The 25,114-nt window shown below is 40.6% G+C and overlaps 1 protein-coding gene across 2 annotated transcripts; it reads left to right on the top strand.

Moving 5' to 3' along the window:
- The first annotated feature begins 2,024 nt into the window (after positions 1 to 2,024).
- USP14 (ubiquitin specific peptidase 14) lies at positions 2,025 to 23,438 on the top strand. Of its 2 annotated transcripts, XM_074576801.1 has the most exons (17): positions 2,025 to 2,287; positions 4,865 to 5,010; positions 5,654 to 5,686; positions 7,784 to 7,888; positions 9,600 to 9,703; positions 11,859 to 11,917; positions 13,845 to 13,975; positions 14,279 to 14,359; positions 15,110 to 15,189; positions 16,761 to 16,875; positions 18,098 to 18,163; positions 18,419 to 18,511; positions 19,469 to 19,597; positions 20,647 to 20,707; positions 21,819 to 21,926; positions 22,054 to 22,231; positions 23,006 to 23,438. In XM_074576801.1, the coding sequence occupies exons 1-16, from the start codon at positions 2,272 to 2,274 to the stop codon at positions 22,203 to 22,205; spliced, it is 1,479 nt and encodes a 492-aa protein (XP_074432902.1). In that variant the 5' UTR covers positions 2,025 to 2,271; the 3' UTR covers positions 22,206 to 22,231; positions 23,006 to 23,438. The 2 variants fall into 2 exon arrangements, with proteins under 2 accessions (XP_074432902.1, XP_074432901.1); XM_074576800.1 differs by lacking the exon at positions 23,006 to 23,438 and having other exon boundaries at positions 22,054 to 22,456.
- Positions 23,439 to 25,114: the final 1,676 nt, after the last annotated feature.

Below are 25,114 nucleotides of genomic sequence, written 5' to 3'. Positions count from 1 at the left end.
TGGATCCAAGCTGGCTTGCACCTGGCCAGCTCAGGATGGGAAGCAGCCCTGCTCAGGTGGCCCAGCAAAAGGCCACAGAGACACAGCTGGGGCAGGCAGTTCTGCTGTCCCTATGTCCCTGCAACCCAGCCCAGGGTTCCCTCAGGACTTGCCTGCACTAAGAAAAAAAGACGCATTTAATAATGTTCAACCAATCTTTCACAATTTTAGTGTAGTCAGGGTGATCTGTACTTCATATTTACACATCAGGTTACACTCTTTGTCTCTGTACTCCTCATATCAGCGTGTGTAAGATTCAAGGAAACCAGCATCTGTCTATTGATCCTCTCCTAAAGGAAAAAGGCCCAAAGCTGTTACGGCAGAGAGAGGCCTATGCATACGCAGAGGAAAGAAGAGCAAGGTTGTGGTTCTTCATCTGGAGGTCCGGAAGAATTTTTCTGCAGACACAAACCCTGATTCTTCTCTTTCGGCACAGCACCCTCTACTGCCTTTGCCAAACCCTGGAAGTGAACAGTCTGTGATAACCCTAGACCCTATCTTCAAAGGATTACTCTAAAGGGGAGAATGTATTCAGTGCAGCTTCAGATTGCAGAGCGTTCAATTTTCATTTAGGAGCCATAGATAAATGGCTTCAATACAGGTCACTGTCGATATTAAGAACAAATGGCTAGACAGAAAATACCCTGCACTTAAGACTCATGGGCGGACAGCCGGGATCTGCGCTCACTTGAATAGCTGGTCTGCAGGACCTCACCCTAGAATTAAAGCTTTTCCAGAAAACTCCTTTAAGCAAGTCAAAGTAACAGAAGATTCATCACCCTCGCTGGTGAACTTAACATGGCTTACATCGTCTTAGTAATTGGAAACTGCATCTCAATTCAAGATCCAGCTTAATTTCAGCATACTACCCATTGTAGTGTTTCTGTGAAATGTAATCCTTGTTCCCCAAAACTTCCTTTTCATTCTAGGGGCCTATACTGGACAATAAAATCAAACTGAAAAGACTGAAATATGTCAGCCTTCCTTACTTTCAAGCCCTGGATTATTTTATGGCTATTTTTTATATCCTTCTTTGACTGTTTGGAATTAAATATCACATTTGGTGAGCAGCACATTTATCAAGGAAATATCCTACTTGTTTGGGTATCACTTCTACAGCAAAAGCAGGGACAGAAGTGCAAAAGCAGACGACGAAACAGTGGCAGGAGCTCTTACAGCTGCAGCTGGCAGGGGGCTGGTAAAGGTAGGAGTGTTGGGTTTCTACAGGTGGTAGCTAGGAGGGGTCTGAGGAAGGGATGTTTCTTTCTGGCATTCTCTTCCTTTTTATATATTTAAGCACTGCTTTAGTTTCTTTAATCACAACCTAATAATAAGAGCTTCTGCAGAAGCAGTTGTGACTCATGTCTCCATGCCTACTGCTGTTGGTATCTTTAAAACTGCTTTTATTGTCCTGAAGGCTCTTGGACATCGCTATTACAGCCATTTTTCAGCACTCCTTATCTGTTACCTATCACAGAGTCTTAAAAAGTGTAACTGCTGGTAGATTAGTCATCCCCTCTCCCCTTAAGAAAGTTCTGTTGACAATTTTATCTCTTACCCTACGTTTTCCTATAACCCAAACGTATTTCATCTACAAAAGCCTTTTCTTTTTCCTTTCCCCCCTCATCTTTGTGCAGCCACAGCCCCGTGGCACACCACACCGCCCACAAGCCCACCTCAGCCCTCCACCACGCCGCCCCCCACACTGCTATTCCCTGCCCCTTGCACCTACGGCGGTTTCCGCCCGCGGGGGGGACCAGGCTCTTTCCAAGCTCCGACAAACTACCGTTGTCCGTGGGCACCCCACGGCCGCAGCCGTCCCTCTTCTCCGGTCCGAGAGGCAGCGCCTCCCTCCTGCAGCCGGGCGCCCTGCCCTACCTCAGAGCCGGCCGTTACTCTGCCGACCGGCCGTTAACAGCCGCGCCGCGCGAGCGCCCCCCTCCCGTGCACCGACGGCGGCCGCCGCCCCGCCCTTCCGGCGCTGCGCGCGCAGCCTGCCCCGCTTCCGGCGAGCGGGCCCCGCTTGCAGCGTCATCCTGAGGGGCCGGTTTGAATGAGACCCCGAGGGAGGGAGGGACGCGCCACCATCGCTGCTGCCGCCGCCGCCGCCGCCGCCGCCATCGCCCGCCCGCTCCCTCCCCGCTAGCGCCGCTTCCCCGCCGTCTTTCCACTCCTCCCCGCCGCCACCGCGCCCTCTCGGGACACGGTGTGCCGCCGCCCCCCCGCTCCGCCATGCCGCTCTTCTCAGGTGAGCCGGCCCCACCGCCCGTGCCCGGCCCGGCCGCAGCGTGGGGCTGGAAGGGGGCAGCGCCTGCGGGGGCGGGGGTCGTTGCCTCAGCGACGATCCCCCCTCGGCGGCCCCTTCGCGCCGCCGGGGAAGAGGGAGGCGGGCGGTGCCTCCCGAGGGGCAGCGGGAGGCTCCTCCGGCAGCCCTGCCGGCCCCCACACGTGTCCGCCGCGCCGCCGGGCCCGGCCGAGGGCGGTACCGGGAGCTCCCCGGGACATGCGGCCCGGCCCGGGAGGCGGCCTGGCCGGCTGAGGAGGAAGTGTTGGCCTGGCCCGGCTGGGGCGAGGGGCGAGCGCTGTTAGTGGCCGGGAGGGCCCTTTCGGCAGGGCTCGGCCGTGCCAACGGGTGTCATTCGCGTATCGCGTGCGATCGTGCCTCGGTATTGCCCTTTCTTGACTTATTTTTGTTTTGTGCTAAGGTAAGTGCTGCCGTCTGTTAAGTGAGCCGTAATTCTGCATCCGCACCTCCAAATGTATTTAGGTGCATCTGCCTCGGCTTTCGTAAATCCATTATTTCCTAGTTAAAACCAGAGCAGTTAAAATTTTCTTAAATTGCATCGCATTCCACTTGCCCTCCTTGCTGTGAAGGAAAATTTCTAGTTAAGTCTGCAAGAGCAAAACCTCCACTGACACTTCTAGGACCAGTTAATGGCTTGTTTATGTTTTGCAAGTCTGGCCTCTTGGGGCTTTTTAGTATATGAGGAACAGATTGTAGAAGGCCTCAGTACCCAGTTGTGTCCCTGTTTCTCCACTGTTTTAATTGTGGTTGGCAAGCTGGAATATTGATGTCAGTATAACGGGACTTTTCCTTAACTCTAGCACATCTGTATAAGCTGTGCGTTCTGTTCAATGGGGGGAATTTGCCCTTCCTTTTTCTTAGTTTCCGTTCTCAAACTAACAATTTTCCCTTTTATTTTGGAAACTTTTGGTGAAATTTTGGTTGCGATGTCTGAAGAGAAGACGCTCATACTCTTCAGTTTCCTCCTCTTGAGTGCTGAGTTGTCAAAACCAGTGACACTAAAGATTAATAATTGCTAACTCTTCCGCATATTTAGCAGTGGATGCATGACTGTTCAAAAATGCAAGACTTAAAAGACTGCAGCTGATAAGTTCAGCGAATGAGTGGATTGTCTTCCCAGAAAATGGGAAAAGACTTGTGCTTGGTAGGTCTTAAATATGCAAAATAATAAATGTGTCTTTAAAAAAAATCAGAAGGTTGGACAAATCAGAAGGTCCTTTCTGCTAGAAATACTGAAAAGACAGTCATTTGAGTTGCTTTGTTGGCTAATTTGGACTAAGTTTTGGTTATTCTTCCTTATTACACATCACAAGCACTGCATGCATCTGAAATCTGAACCTTCTTGTAAGGTTTTTTTAAATCACTACTTTTAAGAATTTTATGTTGAAAAAACCCTAGAGTTGCCATAGTATATTTACTTAAAACTGAAGCACAGGTAGAAGGAAGGATACAGCTTTCTTAAAGTATATTTTAGCCACTTGCTGTGCACGTAGGATATTACTGTGTGCTATATTTTGCAGATTTTCAGTAAAACTGTAGCTTGCTAAAGTAGCCTTGTTTACCTGTGATAACGATTGGAAGTGATCAAAGACATGTGATCGTTCTTTAGAAACACACTGTTTATTCCAGACATCTTTGTCTGCTCTTGGTTAGTACTAGCTTTACCAAAGTGAAGTTAATGTGCCTTTGTTTTGTTCTGCCTAATGTTTCTGCTGATGGTCCCATTTCCAGCGTCAAAGAGTTACACTTTGCATGACCAAATTTCACTTCCCTTCTCAATTCCAGTCCTGCACCTTTACTGGGGTCAGGGCTTCTGCAGCTGCAACCTGTGCTGGGCTCTTGTCCGTATGTGCACATAGGTATGCCGTTTGTGTGAACACTGTCAAAACTCAGGAGGGTGGCAGTGATGGTGGTGTAAACGGCACTGTGAGGTTCACCTTCTACTGAAAGGAACCAGGAGGTGTGCTATTTTATGGGTCGTGTCTTGACGCACACCTACCTCCTCATGTAGCTCCGTGTGAATGATACTGGTAGCCAAAACTATGGCTGTCAAAACAGTTGCTTTGCTTTTAAAGAACATGGTATTGTTTGGCACTGAAGGAGAAGGAAATGCTGTGAAAAACTCAACTGGAATCGCACGTCTGAACTTCCCTCAGAAACTTGTTTGCAATGAACAGTGCCAAGAGATTGGGAGAGTTGTTTTCGAGCTGCTTTTGTGAAGATTTGCGCAAAGAATTTCTGATGCTGTTATGCACTCTCATTGCTTGCAGAGTTTCTCAGTATATATGTTACTTAAAATTGTTTTATAGAATGTTTTTAGACTTGGAAATAGTGTGTTCTGGTGGCCAAGATACCTTGTAGAAAAGGTGTCCTTTAGCTTGATTATTGACAAGTTTTAGAGTTAAAAACTGAATGTTTTGAGATGGTATAAAGTCTGCAATTTGAAATACTGGGTTAACCTTGGTAATTACATTTTTGTATATTAGGAAATAATCTAGTTTCAAAACATTTTATTTGCAGTTAACGTGAAATGGGGAAAAGAGAAATTCGATGGTGTGGAACTTAACACTGATGAACCTCCAATGGTCTTCAAAGCCCAGTTGTTTGCACTGACTGGAGTTCAGCCAGCTAGACAGAAGGTTATGGTTAAAGGAGGAACTCTGAAGGTAGAAATACATGTTTTCTTGTATTATTTCAAACTTTATTAAATTATAACATAATGAGCAATGACTATATTTCCAAGTCTTCCTCCAGAAGATCTTTCGTTGTATGTATTAAACTGACCACACTTTCCAGAAATAATTCTGTTTGGTTCATTGCCTACTACTAGAAAATACTGTCAAAAGTTTGTTGCTAAATGTTGGGAGGTTCACTGCTGTTTTAGAACACTTCTTCACTATTTTATACCAAGCACTACTCTGCTTTGTTGTTTTTTTTTTCCCTGTTCTTTTTTAAATGTTTAGAATCTGAATGCAATTTTTTGCTTTTTAGCTTGTTCAAGAAAAGTTTCTCTGGCACTCTTTTCCTGGAGGCTTATCAATGTAATGCGATATAGGTGACTTTCCTACAAAAAGTTGTTTACATCTAAGCAGTGCTGAGCAACAGATGAAGAACCTTATTGAAGAGATGACTTGACTGCTTTTTATTTTAGTTAGACAAGACTTGATGATGTGTAAATAGTTAATATTGTGGAATCTTGGATGAAACACAATTGTATATTTAGAAATATGTGATTAATATTAATGAAAATACTTGCTTGCCTTTTGCCGCAAGATAATTAACCTGTCTTTTATTTCATTCCAAATACAGGATGATGACTGGGGGAACCTAAAAATAAAGAATGTAAGTTCTGAGGAATAATCAAATTTTACTAGTTTGATTTTTATTTTGTCATTTAAAGAAACATTGAAAGTTCTTGCTGTTGCTGTTTGGATAGTTAGCTCATTCTTAAAATTATTTTTCATGAAGGTCTGATTTTTATAGTTATCATACCTAAGCATTTTTACAAAGTTCTCACCATTGATTTGTAAAAAACTCTTTTTGGCATCAGTAGGGAAATTATACTATCTTCCTGAAGTACTTGGGGACATATATTTCTTTCTTACAAGAAATGTTCCGAGTCAGACCAGTTGTTCTTCTGTGTTGTCTATCTGTGACTATAATAATAAGCAAAATAAGTTATTTAGAAAGAGCTTGTGAACCTGGGCACTGCCTGCAGTCCGTTATGCTTGTACATCCCCAGCATGGAAGAGTGTTGCATTACAAATGCTGAAGTTACAGCTCTGCCTATTTCCTTTCTTATTGAGCTGATGAAATTTGTTCTTCTATACTAAATAGCTGCTGTTTAAAGACAAAGCCATTAGTAATGGTTATTCATAGAATCACGGAATGGTAGGGGTTGGAAGGGACCTCTGGAGATCACCTAGTCCAACCCCCCTGCCAGAGCAGGGTCACCTAGAGCAGGTTGCACAGGAACATGTCCAGGCGGGTCTTGAATGTCTCCAGAGACGGAGACTCCACCACCTCTCTGGGCAGCTTACCATACCTTTGGGTATGGCATCTGGGCAGCTTATTCATACCTTTGACTAGTTCCAAAAGAAAACAAAAAGTGAATCTATTTCTGTTTCTTACCTATATAATATTGTAATGGGGAATCCCAAAGATTTTTGTTGGGTTTGGTTTTTTTTTTTGGTCATTTTCATTTCTGTAGGTGTCTTGTAACATCTGTTTGGTACAGGTTTTACTCTGGTTCTTTGCTGAGCAGATTGAATTAGGTAGCATTACTCTTACACTTGTAATTATTTTGTAAGCATCTACTAGTAGCCTATAGCTGCAGCTATTGTAGCAAAGTTGTTCGGCAAAAACCACAGTATGTAATATTCTAGTCATTTTCTGTGTACTGTTAGGCTAATAGCTGCCTTTATTAGTTTCAATAATGCTATATACAAGTTCTAGAGACTTAATTACACTGTCAAAGCAGTTTCTTTCCGTTCCGTTGTCCATCCTTTTCCTTAGCGCTGTATTTTTCAAGGCCCCAAATAGCCATTTTCTCCCCCTTTGATAGATCTTATTGTGTAGATGTACTGCCGTTGAATGCTGAAAAACTCCTTTTCCTTAGGCTAGTCCAGCACGCATGGTAACTTGATTGCTTTTTTCCTCCCCCTTGAATGTGAGTCCTCATGCCTAAACTTATGGGGTCATTTTGGTTATTTTTCACTTTTCAATTAGTTTAATGTCCTCAGAACTTGCCAGACCAAACCTGCCACTTCCCTTTCCTGCTTGCTCTTCAGGTGGAAGAAAACAATTTTGAACTCAGAGCTGTGGTCCTCATTATTACCCACATGTGTCTGAAGTGTTTCCCCAGATTCTAGGGTAAAGATGAGGGATGTTTTTGTTGTTGTTCAGAGTAGCCTGCATTTGAGAACTTGAGACTGTTGATTGAGAAGCTCAAACGTTGCATCTTCTTTCAAATCAGAATGTATCTGTTCAGTTATCCTTGGTTCCAAGGTATTTTCTAGGGCTTAAGGGAAAGAGGAATATTTGCACTGAAGTGTTGAAGATACTTGATCCCTAGTGATCCCTCAGGCAGGGAGCTTTTCTGAACACTTTCCATTGGGATATTCCATGAATGTTAAATTTAGTCACGATTGGAATCTTGCATTGTCAGCTGCTGGCAAGCTCACCAGGCTCAGTGGAAACGTCTAGCATGGATAATGCTGTGGAATTGCTCTCAATAGGTGCCTTTTAGATAATGAGAAAGTTGAGGTATACCCTTAAGAAACAACAGTGCAGTATTAGTTCTGTAAACTAAGAGAAAGACTGTGTTTATTTTTGGGGAAATAGCTGAAATATGTCAAGAGCTTAATGATTTTATTTTATTTTTTTAAGTGGAAATAACTGCCCTTAAATATTTATTACTATTTTTTACTGTGTTTCAAGGGGATGACCTTATTAATGATGGGTTCCGCAGATGCACTTCCAGAAGAGCCAATTGCTCGACCCGTCTTTGTAGAAGACATGACAGAGGAGCAGTTGGCTTCAGCTGTAAGCGTATTTGAAACTTTGTTTTCTTGTAAACCTTTGAATAACTGCAAGTTTCTAAATCCTTGCAGTTGCTTGAAAGTGGATATTGAAACTGTAATGTCTGTTTAGCACTTACAGCTTCTCAAAGAGACGCAAATTTATGTTGATGACCCAATTGGTGGCTGTGATGAGAAGTCTGGAATTTAATTTATAAGTTATATAAATAGTGCTATTTTTTCTTTAAGCAGGCAGCTTAGTAAATTTTCTAAAAAATAGCACTGATGATGTTTTTAAAGACAAAGTTATATTGCCTTTGCTGTATTAGTGTCCTGAACTTTGCATGAATTAAGGGCTCTTAGATGTGCAAAATTGATTCCTGCCTTCTTCGTATCTATGAGTGGAAACTAGGGTTTGTTTGGGGTGGGGTGTGTTTGGAGTTTTGTTTGTCCTTGTTAGTAGCATTAGGTAAACTTTTCTTTCTGAAAAGTGAAAATAAGTTTGACATTAGTGGAATAGATTATATGTTTTCCCTGATGGGAGTAAAGTCTGGAAGAGCATAATTAATCATTTTTTTTTTTTAATGAAGTAACTTCTCTTTGAGTTGTTTCCTTTTTTTACAATTTGAAAGGCTTAATTTTCTCATCACTCATTTGAACTAGGAGCTCTTCGTCATACTTAAAACAGTTGCATGACTGTTGTCAACTGCGCATGCAGAATGGTAATACTTTTATGCATGTCCATATCAAAACGGAACTGTAGTTCAGGACTGGTTTTGTGCTTCAGTATTTAATGGTTTCCATGACAACAGCAGGTGAAGGATATTTATGTATTTTTGAGACTAACCCTATACACAGACTTTGAGATAACTGAGAGGCAAACAAGGAGATGATTCAGCATCAGATAACATTTTGAAAAAGTTGGTCACATTGCATTTCTCTGATTGAAATTTTGTTATACATCAAAATTCAGTTGTCTGTACTGCATGTAGTCATTAAAAATGGAATGCACAGCTAAATGAATTCTCTTTTCCTAAAATAATTAAGTGGCATTGGTATGCAGTACTACTTCAGTTTCATTAAAATACGTGCTTTTCCCTGACAACTACTCAAATATGCAGGATTAAAAAAAAAAAAAAAAAAAGAAACATTCTCTTGTGATTTATAGTTGTTTCTGAAGCTGGTTAGTTTAATTATTAGTTGGCCTTCACATTTGTCAAAACTTTAGAAATTCACAAGTTGTCTGAAAGGATCAAATTAATGATGTGTTGCAGAATTCCGGAGTGGAGTTTAAATAATGCTTTTGTTTCTAATGATGAACTTCATCATATTCATAGTTTTACGGAAAACTGATTTTAATTAAAACATCAGTGTTTTGTACAAATGTATTCATGTGGAAACTTCATGGAAATAGAATTTTAAGGTCAAAGCTTGAATGAGATTATAATTGAACTTTCTGAATGACTGCCTGCTTGAAGAATATGTTCATTAAACTAAACATGCACAGAAAAAAAATGCCAAGCATTCCTGAATCCTAAGAGCACTGAATAGTGAAATGATTAATATAATCAGAAAATGTATCTTGAAAACGTCATACAGTTTGATGGAATATTCCAGGTTTTATGCACTTTGATCATTCCTTTTCTTAGACGTTGATGTCCAATTTATAGCGTTTATACAAAAATAGTTGCACATCTCTCTCAGACCTTCAAGAACCCTTGTAAATTTTTTGGTAGATGGAATTACCATGTGGATTGACAAACCTTGGCAACACTTGCTACATGAATGCTACGGTTCAGTGTATCCGCTCAGTGCCAGAAGTGAAAGAGGCCCTTAAAAGGTAAGATTCAGTACAAAAATACCATGACTAAAATGTTTTCTTTAGCTTATGAAATAGATATTTTGTGGAACAGTCGTCTTAATACTGGTATGGATTATCATAACAATCTGTTACTCTTTAAATCCATTCAAGGGTAACATAACGATCGATTAAAGTTTATCCTATGGCTATGTTAGTCTGTATTTTTTAAAGAACTTAAGACTATGTATTTGTTGGAACTGGCTTTTAGTGGAGAGAATGTGTTTTGCCTAGCTAAAAAAATAGTTCCTATCAAGACATGTTTAAAAAGCTTAAACAAGCTTCTGAACTCCTAACCCTGTTTTCTGGTGTTAGTTTGTACGGTCTTGTTCTGTAAAAAAGAATTGCACGGGAATCATGTTCCTTTGAGGAATATTTTTTTTTCAGTGGCTTTATTGCACAATGTGTTTTCAGCTATGAAATTCTGACGTAATTGACATTTGGTACTTGGAGGTACAGCAGGAAGCTCTGAGATAGGACCATGGGTGTTTCTGTGGTGGTGGCAAACTGGAATAACCTGGAGTTACTGCCTTTTGGATGCATAGGGAACAGAAGACATGCCCTTATGGAATTTGTTTCATTTGTTCTGATTGTAGAATAAATTTTCTGGTTTTTTTTTTATTTGCTGTTTTTGTTCAGTTTTTGTGTGTGTGTGTGTTATTCTGGACTGAAATGTGAAAATGGCTGGGTTTTTTGGTGAGGAATCTATGAGAAACTTGAAAATTCTGAAGATCAGAAGGAAAAAGGAATATATGGCAATGTGAGCCTGAATTTGTCCTCCAGATAAGTTAAAATGAGAAAACCATCAGTATTTTAAAAATGTGAGGATTAGGTAGAGCGTTGCCATCTTAGGGTTTAGTTAATTCCTTTAAAATACACTACTTTCTTGATAACCTTGGTACCCAACTGGATATTCTAGATTACTGTAAACACGCAGTATTTAAGTACTTATAAATTTTTCTTCATTCTACTGGGAGGTGAACTTGAATTATTTAGCACTGAGAACTATTTGTGAAGTACAGAAACTCTGTTTTAAAGCTTTTTCTTGGTTTTCAGTGTTATCATTTTAGGAAAGGCCATTTATTTCCATGTAAAGGACTCAGAGTTACTGCACTGAATCAGAGTATTTGACAAATTTAACATACCAAATGTCAAAATGTACCCTATAAAACAGCAATACAAGATGTGGCCTTATTGTCTGTGGGAAGTCAGATTCACAGGCAGCCGCTCTGTTTTCCCCTGGAGACTCAGCCTTTATTTGGTCTTCCCTGCTTGATGACAGCATTGAAGGGCAGTGGGAAAGAGGTGAAAGGACTCAAATGGGAAAGCTTACTATTATGGCTTCATTTCTCACCAGCCGCTCCATTGATCTCTGCAAGGGTACGCCCTGTTTTGTAGCATGACGGGGGAAAGTTTCCCGCTCGTCATCTAGCAGTGGGCAGAATTCTTAAAGTTCAGTCTGAGACTAAAGAACGCATGAGACCTTCCTTTTGCTTGAATGCTTATATGTTTTGAGGAGGCCATCTGTTCTTCGGGCAGCTAGTAAGTTAAGAAATCATTCAAAGAAGAATGGTAAGTTCTAGTAATAAGAGTGGACTCCCGTACTTTTTCTGTGTAGGAAATACCTTCTCAAGAAAAATGTCTCACCTCTCATGGTTTTGCTTCTGCTGTGGAGAGAGGAAGCAAGCCTGCCCTCCGTCTCTGTGCATTTTATCTGCCATCTATCCTTGAAGGTCGTTTTTTCCATGTGTGGCAAATGTGAAGCTATGCCAAATGTTTCATAAATGGGGTAGCTAGTATTCAAACTTTTTCTCAGTTTCTTTAAAAATATGTTGAGTCTTTGAGGCAAGTGGATTAGGTAAGCAGCAGCGATGTATCCAGACTTCTCAGTCTGCATTTATTTATTGTCTCAAGGATTCCAGTTTTCCTCTGCTTCCATGCAGCACTTGCGAAATAGCTGAGACTTTGAGATGAGTATGAGTAAATCTTACCTTCAGTTACTTCTGTTTTGGTGATTGATTTCTTTTGATACACTTAAATAAATTTAGCTCCTGCCTGCTTTGTGATTTTAAAAAAAACCTGACTGCTCTTCTTGATTGTGTTTAATTGCATACAAATTATTTTTCTTCTCTTTTAGGTATGGTGGTGCCTTAAGAGCTTCAGGAGAAATGGCCTCTGCTCAATACATTACTGCAGGTTGGTGTTTAGAGTAGAACTCGGGGTTTTAGGCTAGTGTGTGATTTCCTGCTAACTGCAGATGAAGATTGCAGTTAGAGCACTGCATATTTTTCTTTAGTGCATATGCCTTAGGAATTTCAGATCGGCTAGCACTGGATGATTCATTTTGCTCTGTCATTAATATCTTTAAAGGCTATTCTGACCGTGGCTGCAAAGCATACATCTCTGCATATTACCTAATTGCACGCTAGGAAAAATATATTCAGTTGTGCTTTAGGCTTAGATAGAAATCATTTGTATCTCTTAACTGTTTTGCATGTAGGCATAAAGTAATTGGAACTTCCTAAAGCAGACTCCATCCATCTGTTGATTTCATCATTTTGTGTAGAAATATTTTAGTGCACAATTCTTTGTTTCACTTAATGGTAGGCTAATTCCATACTCCTAGAATATATGTTATGTTATTTTTTTAAGGTGATGGCTAAGCGCTATTGTTAAGGTGGTAGCTGATGCTGTATCAGTGGTCTTAGCCTTTACCCTAAGGATCCAGATTTCATAACTGAAATAGAAAGTAGTGTCTTCAGAAGGAAAGTTAGTCTTTGTTGTGGTGATCTGGGTGCCCACGATGTGAGAGCTCACGATGGCCCCGTATCTCCAAGTTCTAACTAGAATTCTAGTTAGACCCCTTACACTTGAACAAGGGTACTACTTGTCCACTTTTTCTTTTTTTACTCTATTTCATTGCCCCACTAAGATGCTGGGCCAGGACACTGGGATTTCTACCAGTCCATTTAAGGAAAAACAAAACAATATAAGGAAGGAAAGGTCCAGTTTGTGGGTATGCCTGCTGATCGAATTTTGGGGTGGTAAGTTCAATGGTTACTCTATACAACCATGCCTGCCCCTCCCCTTTTCACTGCCTTTACTTTGTGTCCCTTGTTTTCTTTTTAAGGTGACAGCTCTGCTTTTTAGGAATCGTAATAGTTTAAGTAATTCATAGTTAATTCTTTGGTGCTGAGCTGGTCAAGAACTCCTGCATGACACTTATGGCATTTTTTTTAATTGCTGTGTCATATCAGTTGTCCCTCTTACCAAGGTCAGTGGAGATATTTCTTAAAAGAGAGGGAGCAACTGACCTTGGTTCCTTGTAATATTGCCTATATTCACTTGTTCAAGAGTATCATTTGTTAGTCTCTCCACTTGTAAATTAGCGACCATGCAGACTGTTGCCTACCTCACAGGGTTGTTGTGAGGATTAACAGGTATCTCTGAAGTGATTTGTGCATTTAAAATGCAGTATCCTGGGCAGATAAGACATATATAGTAGTGTGTCTAGAGCAAAAAAGAAAGCCATGTGTATTGTCATGCAATCAGTAGCATTCATCGAATTGCACATAGTTATGAACTGTCTGCACGTATGCAAACACTTACTTGTTTTCCTGGGTCTTAAATTAAGCATGAGTATTTTCTAGATATTTTAGTTGGGAAAAATGAAAGTTTTTTTCCCAGTAGTTGGTGAAACTTAAGCTCCTCTAGAGGATAGATTGCGAATGCTTTTTGGTTTCTCTAGGTGTAGTCCTCTTGTGAAAATATTGCTCCTCAGATGTATTTCAAATGAAATCTTAACTGCTCAAAAATTTGTTTGTTTGTTTGGTTTTTTTTCCTTCTGTTATCAGCCAGGAAAGACAAGGCACTATGTGCCACACTGTGCCAAACTCTCAGAATTGTCATCTTTATGCTTGCAAAGTCATGTTCACAAATGTGATCTTAGGTGCACCTGTTATACCACCTGGAAAATTCAGTCCTGCACTGGAAAGATCAAATTGGACACTGTTAAATGATCTGTCTTTAAATGTTGCTGCTGTTTCATTATTCTTTTTAAACTTCCTGCCATGTTTGAATTGTTTTTCCACTTCTCAAAGCATTCACTTACTTTTTCTTCAAGCTCTTAGAGACTTGTTTGATTCCATGGATAAAACTTCCTCCAGTATCCCACCTATCATTCTCCTGCAGTTTTTACATATGGCCTTCCCACAGTTTGCAGAGAAAGGCGATCAAGGCCAGTACCTTCAACAGGTAAAGACTGATGATTAGCTTTTTGTTTGAAAACTGTAGTGTGTTGGAAGTTGAGAACAAGAATATTTTAAAACTTCCCTTCTCCTGTGAAAATAATGTATCCCAGTAAAGTGTTTGCTTTTGTATCACGTAGAAAAGTTGGATATAATATCAAGTATTAGCTCTGAAAAGGTATGGTGGAATAGGGAGAAACTCTTAGCTAAGCAATCCTTACGTTTGGTTGTATAGTGTACAGATTGAAGGATTTAATATTGCTAAGTTTTAATGCTGCTAGTCAGATTTAACGTTCTGTTCCCTTCCTAGGATGCCAATGAGTGCTGGGTGCAGATGATGAGAGTCCTACAGCAGAAGCTGGAAGGCATAGAAGGTGATACAGTTATGGAGGTAATTGTAGTCTTACTCTAACCAGAGTTAGGATTTATATTATTGTGATTCACATATTTTTTTGGTAAGGATTGTATGTGTTGTGAGTTCTTTAACATGTGTCTGTAGTCCAGTAAGTGAAATTGCTTTCTGATGTGTCCCATCAGCATAATGCTACTGCCTATGTCATGTCAGCTGTGCTGTGGAGTCTACTGTTGGAATGCTTTCCCTTTGGGCTTTGTAAGGCATGTGTTGGAGCAGGGTGGTGGTGACTATGAGTATGCAGCAGCTGGCCCCGATAGCCTGTGAATTTAGCACAGAAGAGCTTCTTTTCTGAAAAAAGTCTGCTACTTGGCTACAAGAATGCTGTTTCAAACAGACAACTAGCTTAATTGACCTGCTGGGAAAAACTTTAAGTAGACTTTACCAGACCAACTCTCTTCTTTGTAAACTCCTCTGGAGAGTCTTGGCCGTGGCAAAAATCTGATAGAATTTTAAAGACAGGTTTAAGTTGAGGGGCAGGGAGGTGTGTCTTTCTGATTGAAATCTTGCTTGCTAATATGCTTTGAGGTGGCTTTAACAGCATGCTATAAATGCATTTGGTTTGAAACTTCTATACTCTTATTCTGTGTCAGGAAATTGACTGACTATAAGAAAATGCACCTATAGAAAGGTGAAGGAATAGGCTTTAAAGAATTTAAATAAATGGGTTATTTTTGACTGTCATTACATGCTATTTAAAGTTGCATCATAAGAGAATTTCTTTTACAGACAGACTCTGGAGCAACAGCAGCATCTTCTAAAAAGAAGAGTTTAATTGATCAGTTCTTCAGTATTGAATTTGAAACAGCGTATCCTAAAGACTAAGGCAAGACATAAAGAATGATAATAATTTCACACTTAGGTGTTGAGTGCAGGGAGGATGAAAAGCATTGTTCAGAATAATATAGAAAATAAAGGTGTGTGTTGGGGAAAAGAGGGAATGATGTATTGCAGGAGTACACAGAAGTTATAAAGTTAAGACTGGATATACTTTGAGAGAGGGGATGATGTGGGGAAGAAGAATGGTAGTGGAAACTTACAGGAAAAAACCCACTGAATTTAAATACCAGATTTCCTCCCCCTGAATTTAAATACCAGAAAGAATAAAGCAGATCCCCAGACAAGATTGCTAGTTATCTACTTCATGGATGGTGATATATTTTATCCAAATAAAAGTAATTATCGTCCTAAATAGCCTTTTTTTGGCTTGTAAGAGAGTGTTGTTGATATACTTCACATACTAAATGTGCACAAAAGATCACTTGATTGATTTGGTTTGGTTTTTTATAAAATAAATTAGATGCACTCTGGTAGATGAGTAAGAAACTAATTCAGTTGACAACTTCCTAGTAGCTTTTTTTTATAGCAAGAACAAAAAGCATATAACCACATGGGGCACACATCTTACGCCAAGTGTAAGATTCTTGAGTGAGAACTCTTTTCTCACTTCACCTTGAAATCCTGACTGTCATGAAACTGACCACCACTTTTAAAAAGAACTATACTGTGCATTTTGCTCATCTGAAATAAGGAAACATCCCCTTAGATGAGGTACTGTATCTCATAGCTTGGTCGTAATTAGAGTCAAAGGTCTTTTTAAGGTAAGAGTCAGGCATCTCTCTCCCTGTATTGTGATGCTTGTTATCCCTGAAATAGTTGGGAGGAGCAGAATGAGTAGCTAGCTAAGAGGAACGATGGCAGGAGGAAGATGCTTGATAGAAAAGTTGTGTTGCAAGCCTTCCAAGTGTGATTATGGCAGCATTTGTAGAATAGATGCAGACAGAAAAATATCTAGTTGGAAGGAAGTGGATGAAAGAAAAGTATTGGGGTAAAAGTATGAAAAAGTAGAGGTTGGACAGAATGATTGTAAGAATATGTAGAAAATGCTGAAGAAATTGACTCATTTTCAGTGAAGGGGACAGATACAACGCAGGGAAACGAGGCTGTGCATGGTGAAAGAAATGGGAAGTCTGGCCAGCAGCAGGAGTAGAACTTTATTAATTGTAAACAACAATGGAGCATAATGTTGCAGGAGGGCTTCATAACTTGCTCTTGGCAGCCAGTTAGCATGGTCTGTGTCCTGGGGGTTGGGGGTGGGGGGAGAAGAAAGAATAAAGCAGGCCTCACAAGCTTAAATGGTGATTTTGCTTTTTTTGGTGTGCTGTGTGCCTCAGCTACCGCTTGTCATCAGACACGAAGGAACAGATTGGTTAGAAGGAAGGGCTGTTTCAGATCTTCTTTTTTATGCTGCGAGAAGTAAAAGTACTATTGATGTACAAGCACAGGATTATCTTAAATTGCCATGCTGTTCAGCATGTTGTTTTCACTAGAGTCGTAGTTCAGCTCTTGGTGCATGATCGTTTTCCTTAATTTTGTGAAGCATGAAATGTACAGAAGCTGAAGAAGAGGAAGTAACTAAAGGAAAGGAGAATCTGCTTCAGCTTAGCTGCTTTATCAATCAAGAAGTGAAATATCTGTTTACAGGACTAAAATTGGTAAGCAATTGCAACTTTTATTTAATTGAAATTCTAAATGACCTGTGTTTTTAATCTATGACTTGGAATTGACATCTACTGTCCAAGTTTTATAAAGTTCCAAGATTTTTTTTTTTTTTTGCTGTTCAATGGGAAGATGGCAGTGAAAATGAATTGTACATTAATGTAAAGCAGACTTCAACAGAGTGTTTTGTTGACCCTGATGTGGTCTTTCCCGTGCAGGTAACCAAGTGCAAGCCAATTCAGCTGCCTTTCCCTTCAGACTGAGCAGTATCATGATTTAAGCATGCTGGAAATGGTTCCCCAAAAAGTCGATTTTAAAATAGGGTGGCATTTTAGTTTCTAAGAAAAAAAACCCCAACAGGTGATAGAACAATTAAACTTAAATTTAATTCTGCAGATTTTGAAGGGGGTGTTATTTTTCGTGACACAACATCATTTTTAAACTGTTTATTTAAATAGAATTTCTTAAAGTAGTCTGTGCTTTTTATTTATATATTTCTAAGTTTTCAGGGTTTTTTGGAGAATCTGAAGGAGCAAGGAGAGGAGGTACTACAAAACCTTTGTAGTAACTGCTCTTGCAGAGTATTTGTATAAGAGCAGGGATGGGAGCCGTGATCTGATTTGTACAGGACTGGACCAAGTTGCATGGTTCTCAGATAACCTTTGTGTCTGCTTTTTCTTTTTTGACATAATCTAGAAGGAAAAGTAAGATAAAATAGTTAATGCTCACAAATTAAAAAGATTATGAGAAAAGAAACCTCGCTTTTCAGGTCAAAAAAGGTCTTCTAGAATTCTTATGCCAGATTGCCTCTAGTAAGAGAGTCACAGCACTAACAACCAGGCCAGTCTTTCCAAATTTGGAAAGGTCCTGGAAGCAGAGTATCACCACCTGTCTCCTTACATGCAGCGCTCTGCTTTGGACTGAGAGTTGAGAAATGTGCAAATATTCCTGTCACAAGAAACTTCAGATTTTCCTTAGTTGTGTTCCAAGCATGGCATGACACATTCGTAACTAAATCCAGTTGCAAGTTTTACTCACTTTGTATTGTCAGGGCTCAGGAATGAGCCTGGAGCTGAGAAAAGGAATGGGGATGGTCTTTCCGGAATTGCATGTGGCTGAAAGCAACAGAACAGACTGGCAGAATAAGATTCAGTTTTGTGGCTTGTTCATCTGTGCTGGTGAATGTATGTGTTAATTACCTTTTTTTTTTTTCAACAGCGTCTTCAAGAGGAAATCACCAAACTCTCTCCAACGCTGCAGAGAAATGCACTCTATATCAAATCTGTGAGTAGTACTTTTGTTGCTCTCTTTGTGATTCTTTTAACTGTTGTCAATTCCAAGAAATTTAAGACCAGTTGAAAATTATTTCTTTGAGTGTAGTACTATACAGAGCTTCAAAGGAGGCATTACTATACTCCTATGTGTTTGTGTACAAATACATTCCCAGAATAGCCTGTAATTAAGGATGAGCCGTGTTTAAGGTATAAAACATCTGTGAATATCTAAAGTAATAGCTTTTTCTAAATTTTTTTTTTATAGTCTAAAATTAGTCGCTTGCCAGCGTACCTGACTATTCAGATGGTCAGATTTTTTTACAAAGAGAAAGAATCTGTGAATGCCAAAGTTCTTAAGGTAAGTTTTCTGCATATTGATGTTTAATTCCTCTTTATGCTTTTCAGTGAGTTTTTATTATAGGTGACAACTAATACTTGAAGGCTGTTTACTAAATTGTTTGCTTTTAAATTGCATTTAAAAATATTAACAGTGCAATTTCTTTGCTTACGTACGCAGCTTTGTTCCCAGTTGTGATGATGTGTGGCAAACTATACTACCAAAATAGATGGGGCGAGGAGATAAGGGACAGGAGTGAATTTACTCCAGTACTGTTAAGATGCTTTTGGGTCTCTCTTTGCCAGTGGTTCAGAGAAGAATGTTCAGTTAAGGAGAGGGCCATGCTTTCCGTCACTGGACAGTGTTCTAAAGTTGATGAGAGATGTTAATGCTAACAAACGCTTCCTGTATTAGTTATTTTAATTGTCTGGCTTTCTGATTGACAAATGCAGGAACCAGCTGCAAACAGCACAATGTTCCGGTTTTGCTTTCTGTTGGCCTTGGCTGGCAGACCTCTTAGGCTGCCCAGGGGGCATCGTGGTAGATGATGCCTGATCCTTACAAGACAAGCAAAGGAATAAAGATTGAAGGCACACGTTAACTATTTTAGAATATTGTTTGGATAACACAAATTGACATTTTTGTAAGCATACAGTTGTTCCACATGCATTTTTTTTTTCTTAGGCCTGCATAGGTATTTCCACAGTATAAAAGTATGACAGCTGATAATAAAGAATCTAAATATTTATACTGAATGTACTAATTTGTGGTGGTTTGTTTATACTGAATCAGACATTCTTCTGTGAAAGTATTGTGGCCCTTTAGGTAAGTACTGTCAGCAACATTTCCGTAGATCAGGCTGTGATAAATGCGATGAGAGTTGCATTTAATTGGACTTGGTGTTGTCTTCCGGTGGGAGAATGTTGTAATGTGGAATACCACATTATGCTAATAATCTTTATGCTTTTTACTTCCTAGGATGTTAAATTTCCTCTTATGTTGGATGTCTATGAGCTATGTACTCCAGACCTTCAGGAAAAAATGGTTTCTTATCGATCAAAATTCAAAGATCTAGAAGACAAAAAAGTAAATCAACAGCCAAAGAATGTAAGTCTTAAAGGATGTTTTGATTAAATAAGTCATACATGTGAAATTGGGATACCAGTAAGGACTAGAAAAGACTTGACTTCCTTAAAAGTATTGTTTTCTTATTTAGGATTCAAACTTTGTGTATGTTAATGAAAATACACTATCTGCTTTGGTATGAGAAATGTTAAATGCTGTAGACAAAGGTGTTGCTTAGATTTTTATTTCAAAATGTATTAAAATGTAGTGTTTCTGCTTACTGGTATTATGCCTAAAGGTTTTCTGTGAATGACACAAAATGATTCTCTTCAAACATTATTACTTGCTGGCAGGTCACTGTTCGGTGGAGTAGAGGTAGCTATTTTCTGCTCACCACTGGAAAGGGTTGTACAAGGGAGTATTACATGTCTGACTGATACAATTCAGAATATACATACTAGTGAGCTAAAAGACTGTACTCGAAAAACTTGGTAAATGATTTCATCTCCTACCCTGTCTACGTACTCTAAAACTGACTTGCCTTTCTTTAACAAAGACAAAAAAATAAATAAGCTAAAACTCTAGTGTTTTGGCCAATTTTTTTAAAGTTTGCTGCTCTTTTCCTGGCCTAACTCCTAGCAGTTTCATTTAAACAGTTGAATATGGGTCGCATCTCTTTTTATGCGGTTAGGAGCAAGGAAAGAGTGGTATTTTAAAATGATGTATTGGTGCTTAGAGCCTGTCTCTGGTATTTTCTTGTTGCCACTTCCGCTGCTAGCAAGTCTCTAACAAGGAATAAAATCTTTAACTGCAGAATTGTTTTCTTGCTCCAAACCTGTAAATCTGGTGGGTAAACAGTCTAGGCACTATGTGCTAAAATGGTTATGTATTTGCCTTAAAAAGCGGTCTTGTTTAGATAAGGCTTTTGGATGTCCAGCTAGAAATACGGTAATGTAACTTGTTTCAAGTTCAACAAAAAAAGTTTAGGCTTAGAAATGTCTTTAAATTGATGGACAGTTGGTATTTGATAGGATTGCGCTAAAGCTTTCTCAAAACCATTCCACATTAATTCAGCATATTCTCTTCTTTAGTCCAGTAAAAGTGATGGTGCACAGAAAGAAGTTAAATATGAACCATTTTCTTTTCCTGATGGTGAGTACAGGGAAGTAAATCTATTTTAAAGTAACTTTCTATTTACTCATGTTTAAGTGGACTTGGTGGCAGGAATATTTTGGGAACCCTGGTTATTTTTAATGCCGTTGAAAATTAATCTTCAGAAACTGACAGAAATTTAAGAAATCGAAAGATTAGCCAAGTCAAAATGCTGTTGAGATAGTCAAAGGCATAATTGTCATCCATCTGACAAGTGGATGATACTAAAGACATGCACATTGAAAGACATTTGCATGTGATGTGCAATGTAGGCTTGTCACTGAAATCAAAACAAAAACTTAAATTGGACTTTTAAAACTGCTGTGGTGATGCTAGTGTTGCTAATTTTGAGGGGCTTAGAGCTTGAATGTCCTAAGCATTCATCCTTCTGTTGAGGACACTGTGCAGAAGGTGTTTTGGAGGTCCTGTTTACCCAAATTGTCATCATTGGGTGCTTCCTGAGGCTTGTGTGTGATGCACTACGTGAGAAAGTGGTAGGGTGCGTTGACTAGCTTGAGAGGACAGTGAAAAGAGGATCGTCGGGAATGCTGTGAAATGCAGTAAAGACACGTTGGGGACTGTAACACCCTTCTCGGTACATTTGGAATTAGCCTTTTTTTTTTTTTTTTTCATTGCAAAATTGAATAGTGTAATTGAACTAACTGCAGAGTAGTTGATCTGCTGTACCTGAGTATTCTCGGCAGCGTCGCTGTGCAGCCCATGCTCAGCGCAGCGGCCCCGGCTGTTTCATGGCTTGCCCTGAATGCAGACAGCAGCTGGCACTTGAAGGAAGTATTGGCTGAACCTGTCCAGAAGCTTTACTGACCACGCATCATCGTTTTAATGCTTTCATCTTACTGCATTTGCATTACATCCAGGATACATAGTTATGTCGTGAAAGTGGACAACGTTCCCAGTTCCCTGAGGGGCTATCCTGGCTGAAAGCCCCTGCTTTTAGTTCGTAGTGACTTAGAACCATGCTGTAAATGGGGTGTTACACAGCTACAGTGCTGCCATCGGGGCTAACGCATCTTTGGTCTACGTGCTGTTAAAAATGCTAAAACTGTTCACATAAGACTTACGTAACTCTCTTTTCCCCCTCTTTCTTCAGATATTGGTTCTAATAATTGCGGCTATTATGACCTGCAGGCAGTGCTAACACATCAAGGCAGATCAAGTTCCTCTGGCCATTATGTATCTTGGGTTAAAAGGAAACAAGGTAAAAAAAAAAATAAATTGTAGCACTGTTACCCATCCTTCACAGCTTCTTTCAGTTAAGGGGCTGTTAAGCACACTTAGATTTTTACTTACCTAAATTACAAATAATCCTCTTGTTTTTCTTTCAGATGAGTGGATTAAGTTTGATGATGACAAAGTCAGCATTGTTACACCTGAAGATATTTTGAGGTTATCTGGGGGTGGAGACTGGCATATAGCTTATGTTCTACTCTACGGGCCACGCAGAATTGAAGTAATTGAAGATGAAGCTGAACAGTAGTCTTCAGTTTTAGTCATTCTGCCTAGGTGTGAAATAAATGTTGATTACTGATCACTTCTTTAACCCCAGAGCTTTAGCAAGCGGAGAAATAATTTGTTCAGACCTTTTCACGTGAAGAGGGATATTGTTTTAAAATGGATCCATGTACCAATTAGTCGCTACTGGACTGGACTGCCCACTGCAGTGGTGACAATACTTAAAATAGCTTTAATGTCTTGCAGAAGATTTTTTTTAAATGAGCCTCTCCCCACCCACCCCCCCCCCCAGCCCCACTCTCCCTCTCTAATGTCATCAAGTATTTATTACACACCTATTCTCACACTTGTTACTCTTGCATGGTTTATACCACCGTTCAGTAGCTGTCCATCCTTTGCCTTACCTGGCAGCTTTGTCAGGAAGGCGGAAGAGAAACCGTTGCCTTGTTGCGTAACTCAGTGCTGCTGCCCACAGCCACCAACCACGGCTACAATCAACCAAGTATTTGTCCAGCCTGACCTGCTGACTCAATCTGTTCTGTTGCTGGCATCTCATGATTTTAAAATAAATTGTGATCAATGATGTGTCTCCATTAAAAAAAAGTTCATGTCTCGCTAGTGTAGTTTAGTATGTCTCTGGTTTCGCTTCTTGGGCCACCACTGATGAATGTCTCAAAGCAGTCATGTAATAAAGCCACTTTTTTTTTTTTAAGCTGTAGGTATTTCTTTCCTGTCCTTCTATTCTTTACTCAATAGATAAGTCTCTCATGGTGGCTGCAAAACTGGGCTTTGCTTACTTACAGTAACTTCTGTTCCTTCCCACAGGAATACAGTAGCTGTGTGCTAGTGGGAGGCTGCCGTAAAAAGTATTTCAGTGTTGGCTACAGCCAGAAAAGCAGTAGGCCATCAACAGAACAGCCTCTGTGTGGAGGACCTGATTTTTAATGTGCTGTATCTATACCCGTCCACCTTCATATGAAATACCTTCAGTTGTGTCTTCATTAACAGTGGCTGTGTGGTGAGTTTAACTGTGTGTGCCTCGCTCAGAAGGGACCCCTCTTTCACCCTCCCCTGGGGACACGGGCTTCAGCTATGGCCTCCCCAGGTGGTTTCTCTGCCCTACAGCTCGCGTTGCTGGTCATTGCGCTGCTGCCTTCACCACACAGCTTCCCTGGGGAGCACCCCAAAGGCCTAAGGGCATATTTTAAGAGTTGCATGATGCTTAAAGGCTCAAAAAAAGTTAACTATTTTCCCTTCCCGTAAAGCGTTCTGCCCCGTTTTTCTGCTGCTCTTGCTTTTTCCTAATTTTGAGACGTGTGCATTTATCACATCTGGCAACTGCGCTACAAGTTGTCTCCGTGGGACAAGATACACTCAGTAACTAACACACAGGATGCTGAAAACCCTGTAGAAGCAGCACTTGCTGCTGGGGTCTACAAGCCTCCATTTCTAGCAGAGATTATTCCAGGTCTGTCAAACCCTTTATGTAGGCCTGGGGGCTTGAATCAGTGACAGGCATCCTCACAGTCGGGATTGCTCCCAGGTGGGTCTACTTTGAAGTGCTGTCACATTTTGATGAGGTCATACTTGTCACATGATGCAGAAAAAAAAATAGTAAGTCTGCACTCCTCCATGCACAAAATGACACAGGGCTCTGCTCCTGCCAGGTCAGAGAAAGGGATCAAACCTAAACTGGGGGGACAGCTCAGTGGCCAAGCCCCACGCCTTCAACACGAGTGCTGAAGTGATGGTTCATGGCTGAAGCATCAAGACTATAACTCACTGGAGGTGGCTTCCTTCAGTCACCTTCCTTGGGGCCTTCCTCAGCCCCAGCTCTCCCAGCCTCAAGGTGGCAGGCAGGCTGGGGGCAAGAGCTGTGGGTCGTCCCCCCACCCCCTCACTTCACAGTGCGCTCACCCCTTCATCAGCTGCAATCCTTGTAGTTCACACCTTCTACCCCCTTGTACCTGCAGCAGGAGGCAAGACTTGGGCCGTAATATTTGCAAAAACTTGCCCATGGATCAGCCCCCACCGACTCAATAATGAAGTTGCTCATAACATTAAATCCAAAGCTCTCATCAAGAGAGCCGGCCTCTGAGCTGGTAGCAAACCACCATGAAAATCCACAGGTATGATTGATTGATTTAATAACTGAAACCATACTCTGCAGAGAAGAATTCTGTGGCATCTAGTTTTCCAAACACTCAGCAACTAGAGATTTCACTGAATGACACAAGTTCTACAAGAAATGGCCACAAAACAAGCTGCAGCTGCACCATTGCCACAAAAGTGCCTCACAACACCTTGTGCCCATCTACAGAGAGCGATATCCCCAAAATAAAACCAATTCACAGTGAACTGGGACAATAAAAATTACCTTGTTTATCATGACTTGGCGAGTTCCTGCATAGCCTACAGAGACTAATGTTAATAATTACTAATAAAAATGAGCATAACACCCCCCCCTTCCCCTGGCCCCGGTTATTGACTGGTGCTGCCTGGAGAGAACCAGTTCTTCCGGCGAGCAGGCTGACTGCAGCGGTTCTTCACCGACAGTGAATTTGACAACTTGGAGCTCCATCACAACACTAGTATTTTCTCAAAGCTGAATCACTTGCAAACAAACAAACAGGTACGTTTTGATGGGCTATAGCTCTCATAGCTCTCCCCACTGCCTTGTAAGTAAGTCCTTCACACCTCCCTGTGCTCTGAGAAACCAGAGACGCAGCGGGCAGTTGCGGAGACGATCAACTGCTCTGTCCAGTGAGAATGACCTGAGCTCTGCCGCTGCCAAACCTTCCTGCTGCAGCCTGCGCAGAGCTGCCTTCACCCTCCAGACTCCCTTTTACATTCCCACCATCCAAGATGAAGCTCCCTGTTTCTGGATTGGGATGAGTAATTCTTTTCTCCAGAAATCTGGAAAACTGAGCAATA

Source organism: Larus michahellis, chromosome 2 (genome assembly GCF_964199755.1).
Source record: "Larus michahellis chromosome 2, bLarMic1.1, whole genome shotgun sequence".
Lineage (NCBI taxonomy): Eukaryota > Metazoa > Chordata > Aves > Charadriiformes > Laridae > Larus > Larus michahellis.
Note: the sequence above shows the minus strand (reverse complement) of the source record. Positions and strands in the feature narration are given on the sequence as shown.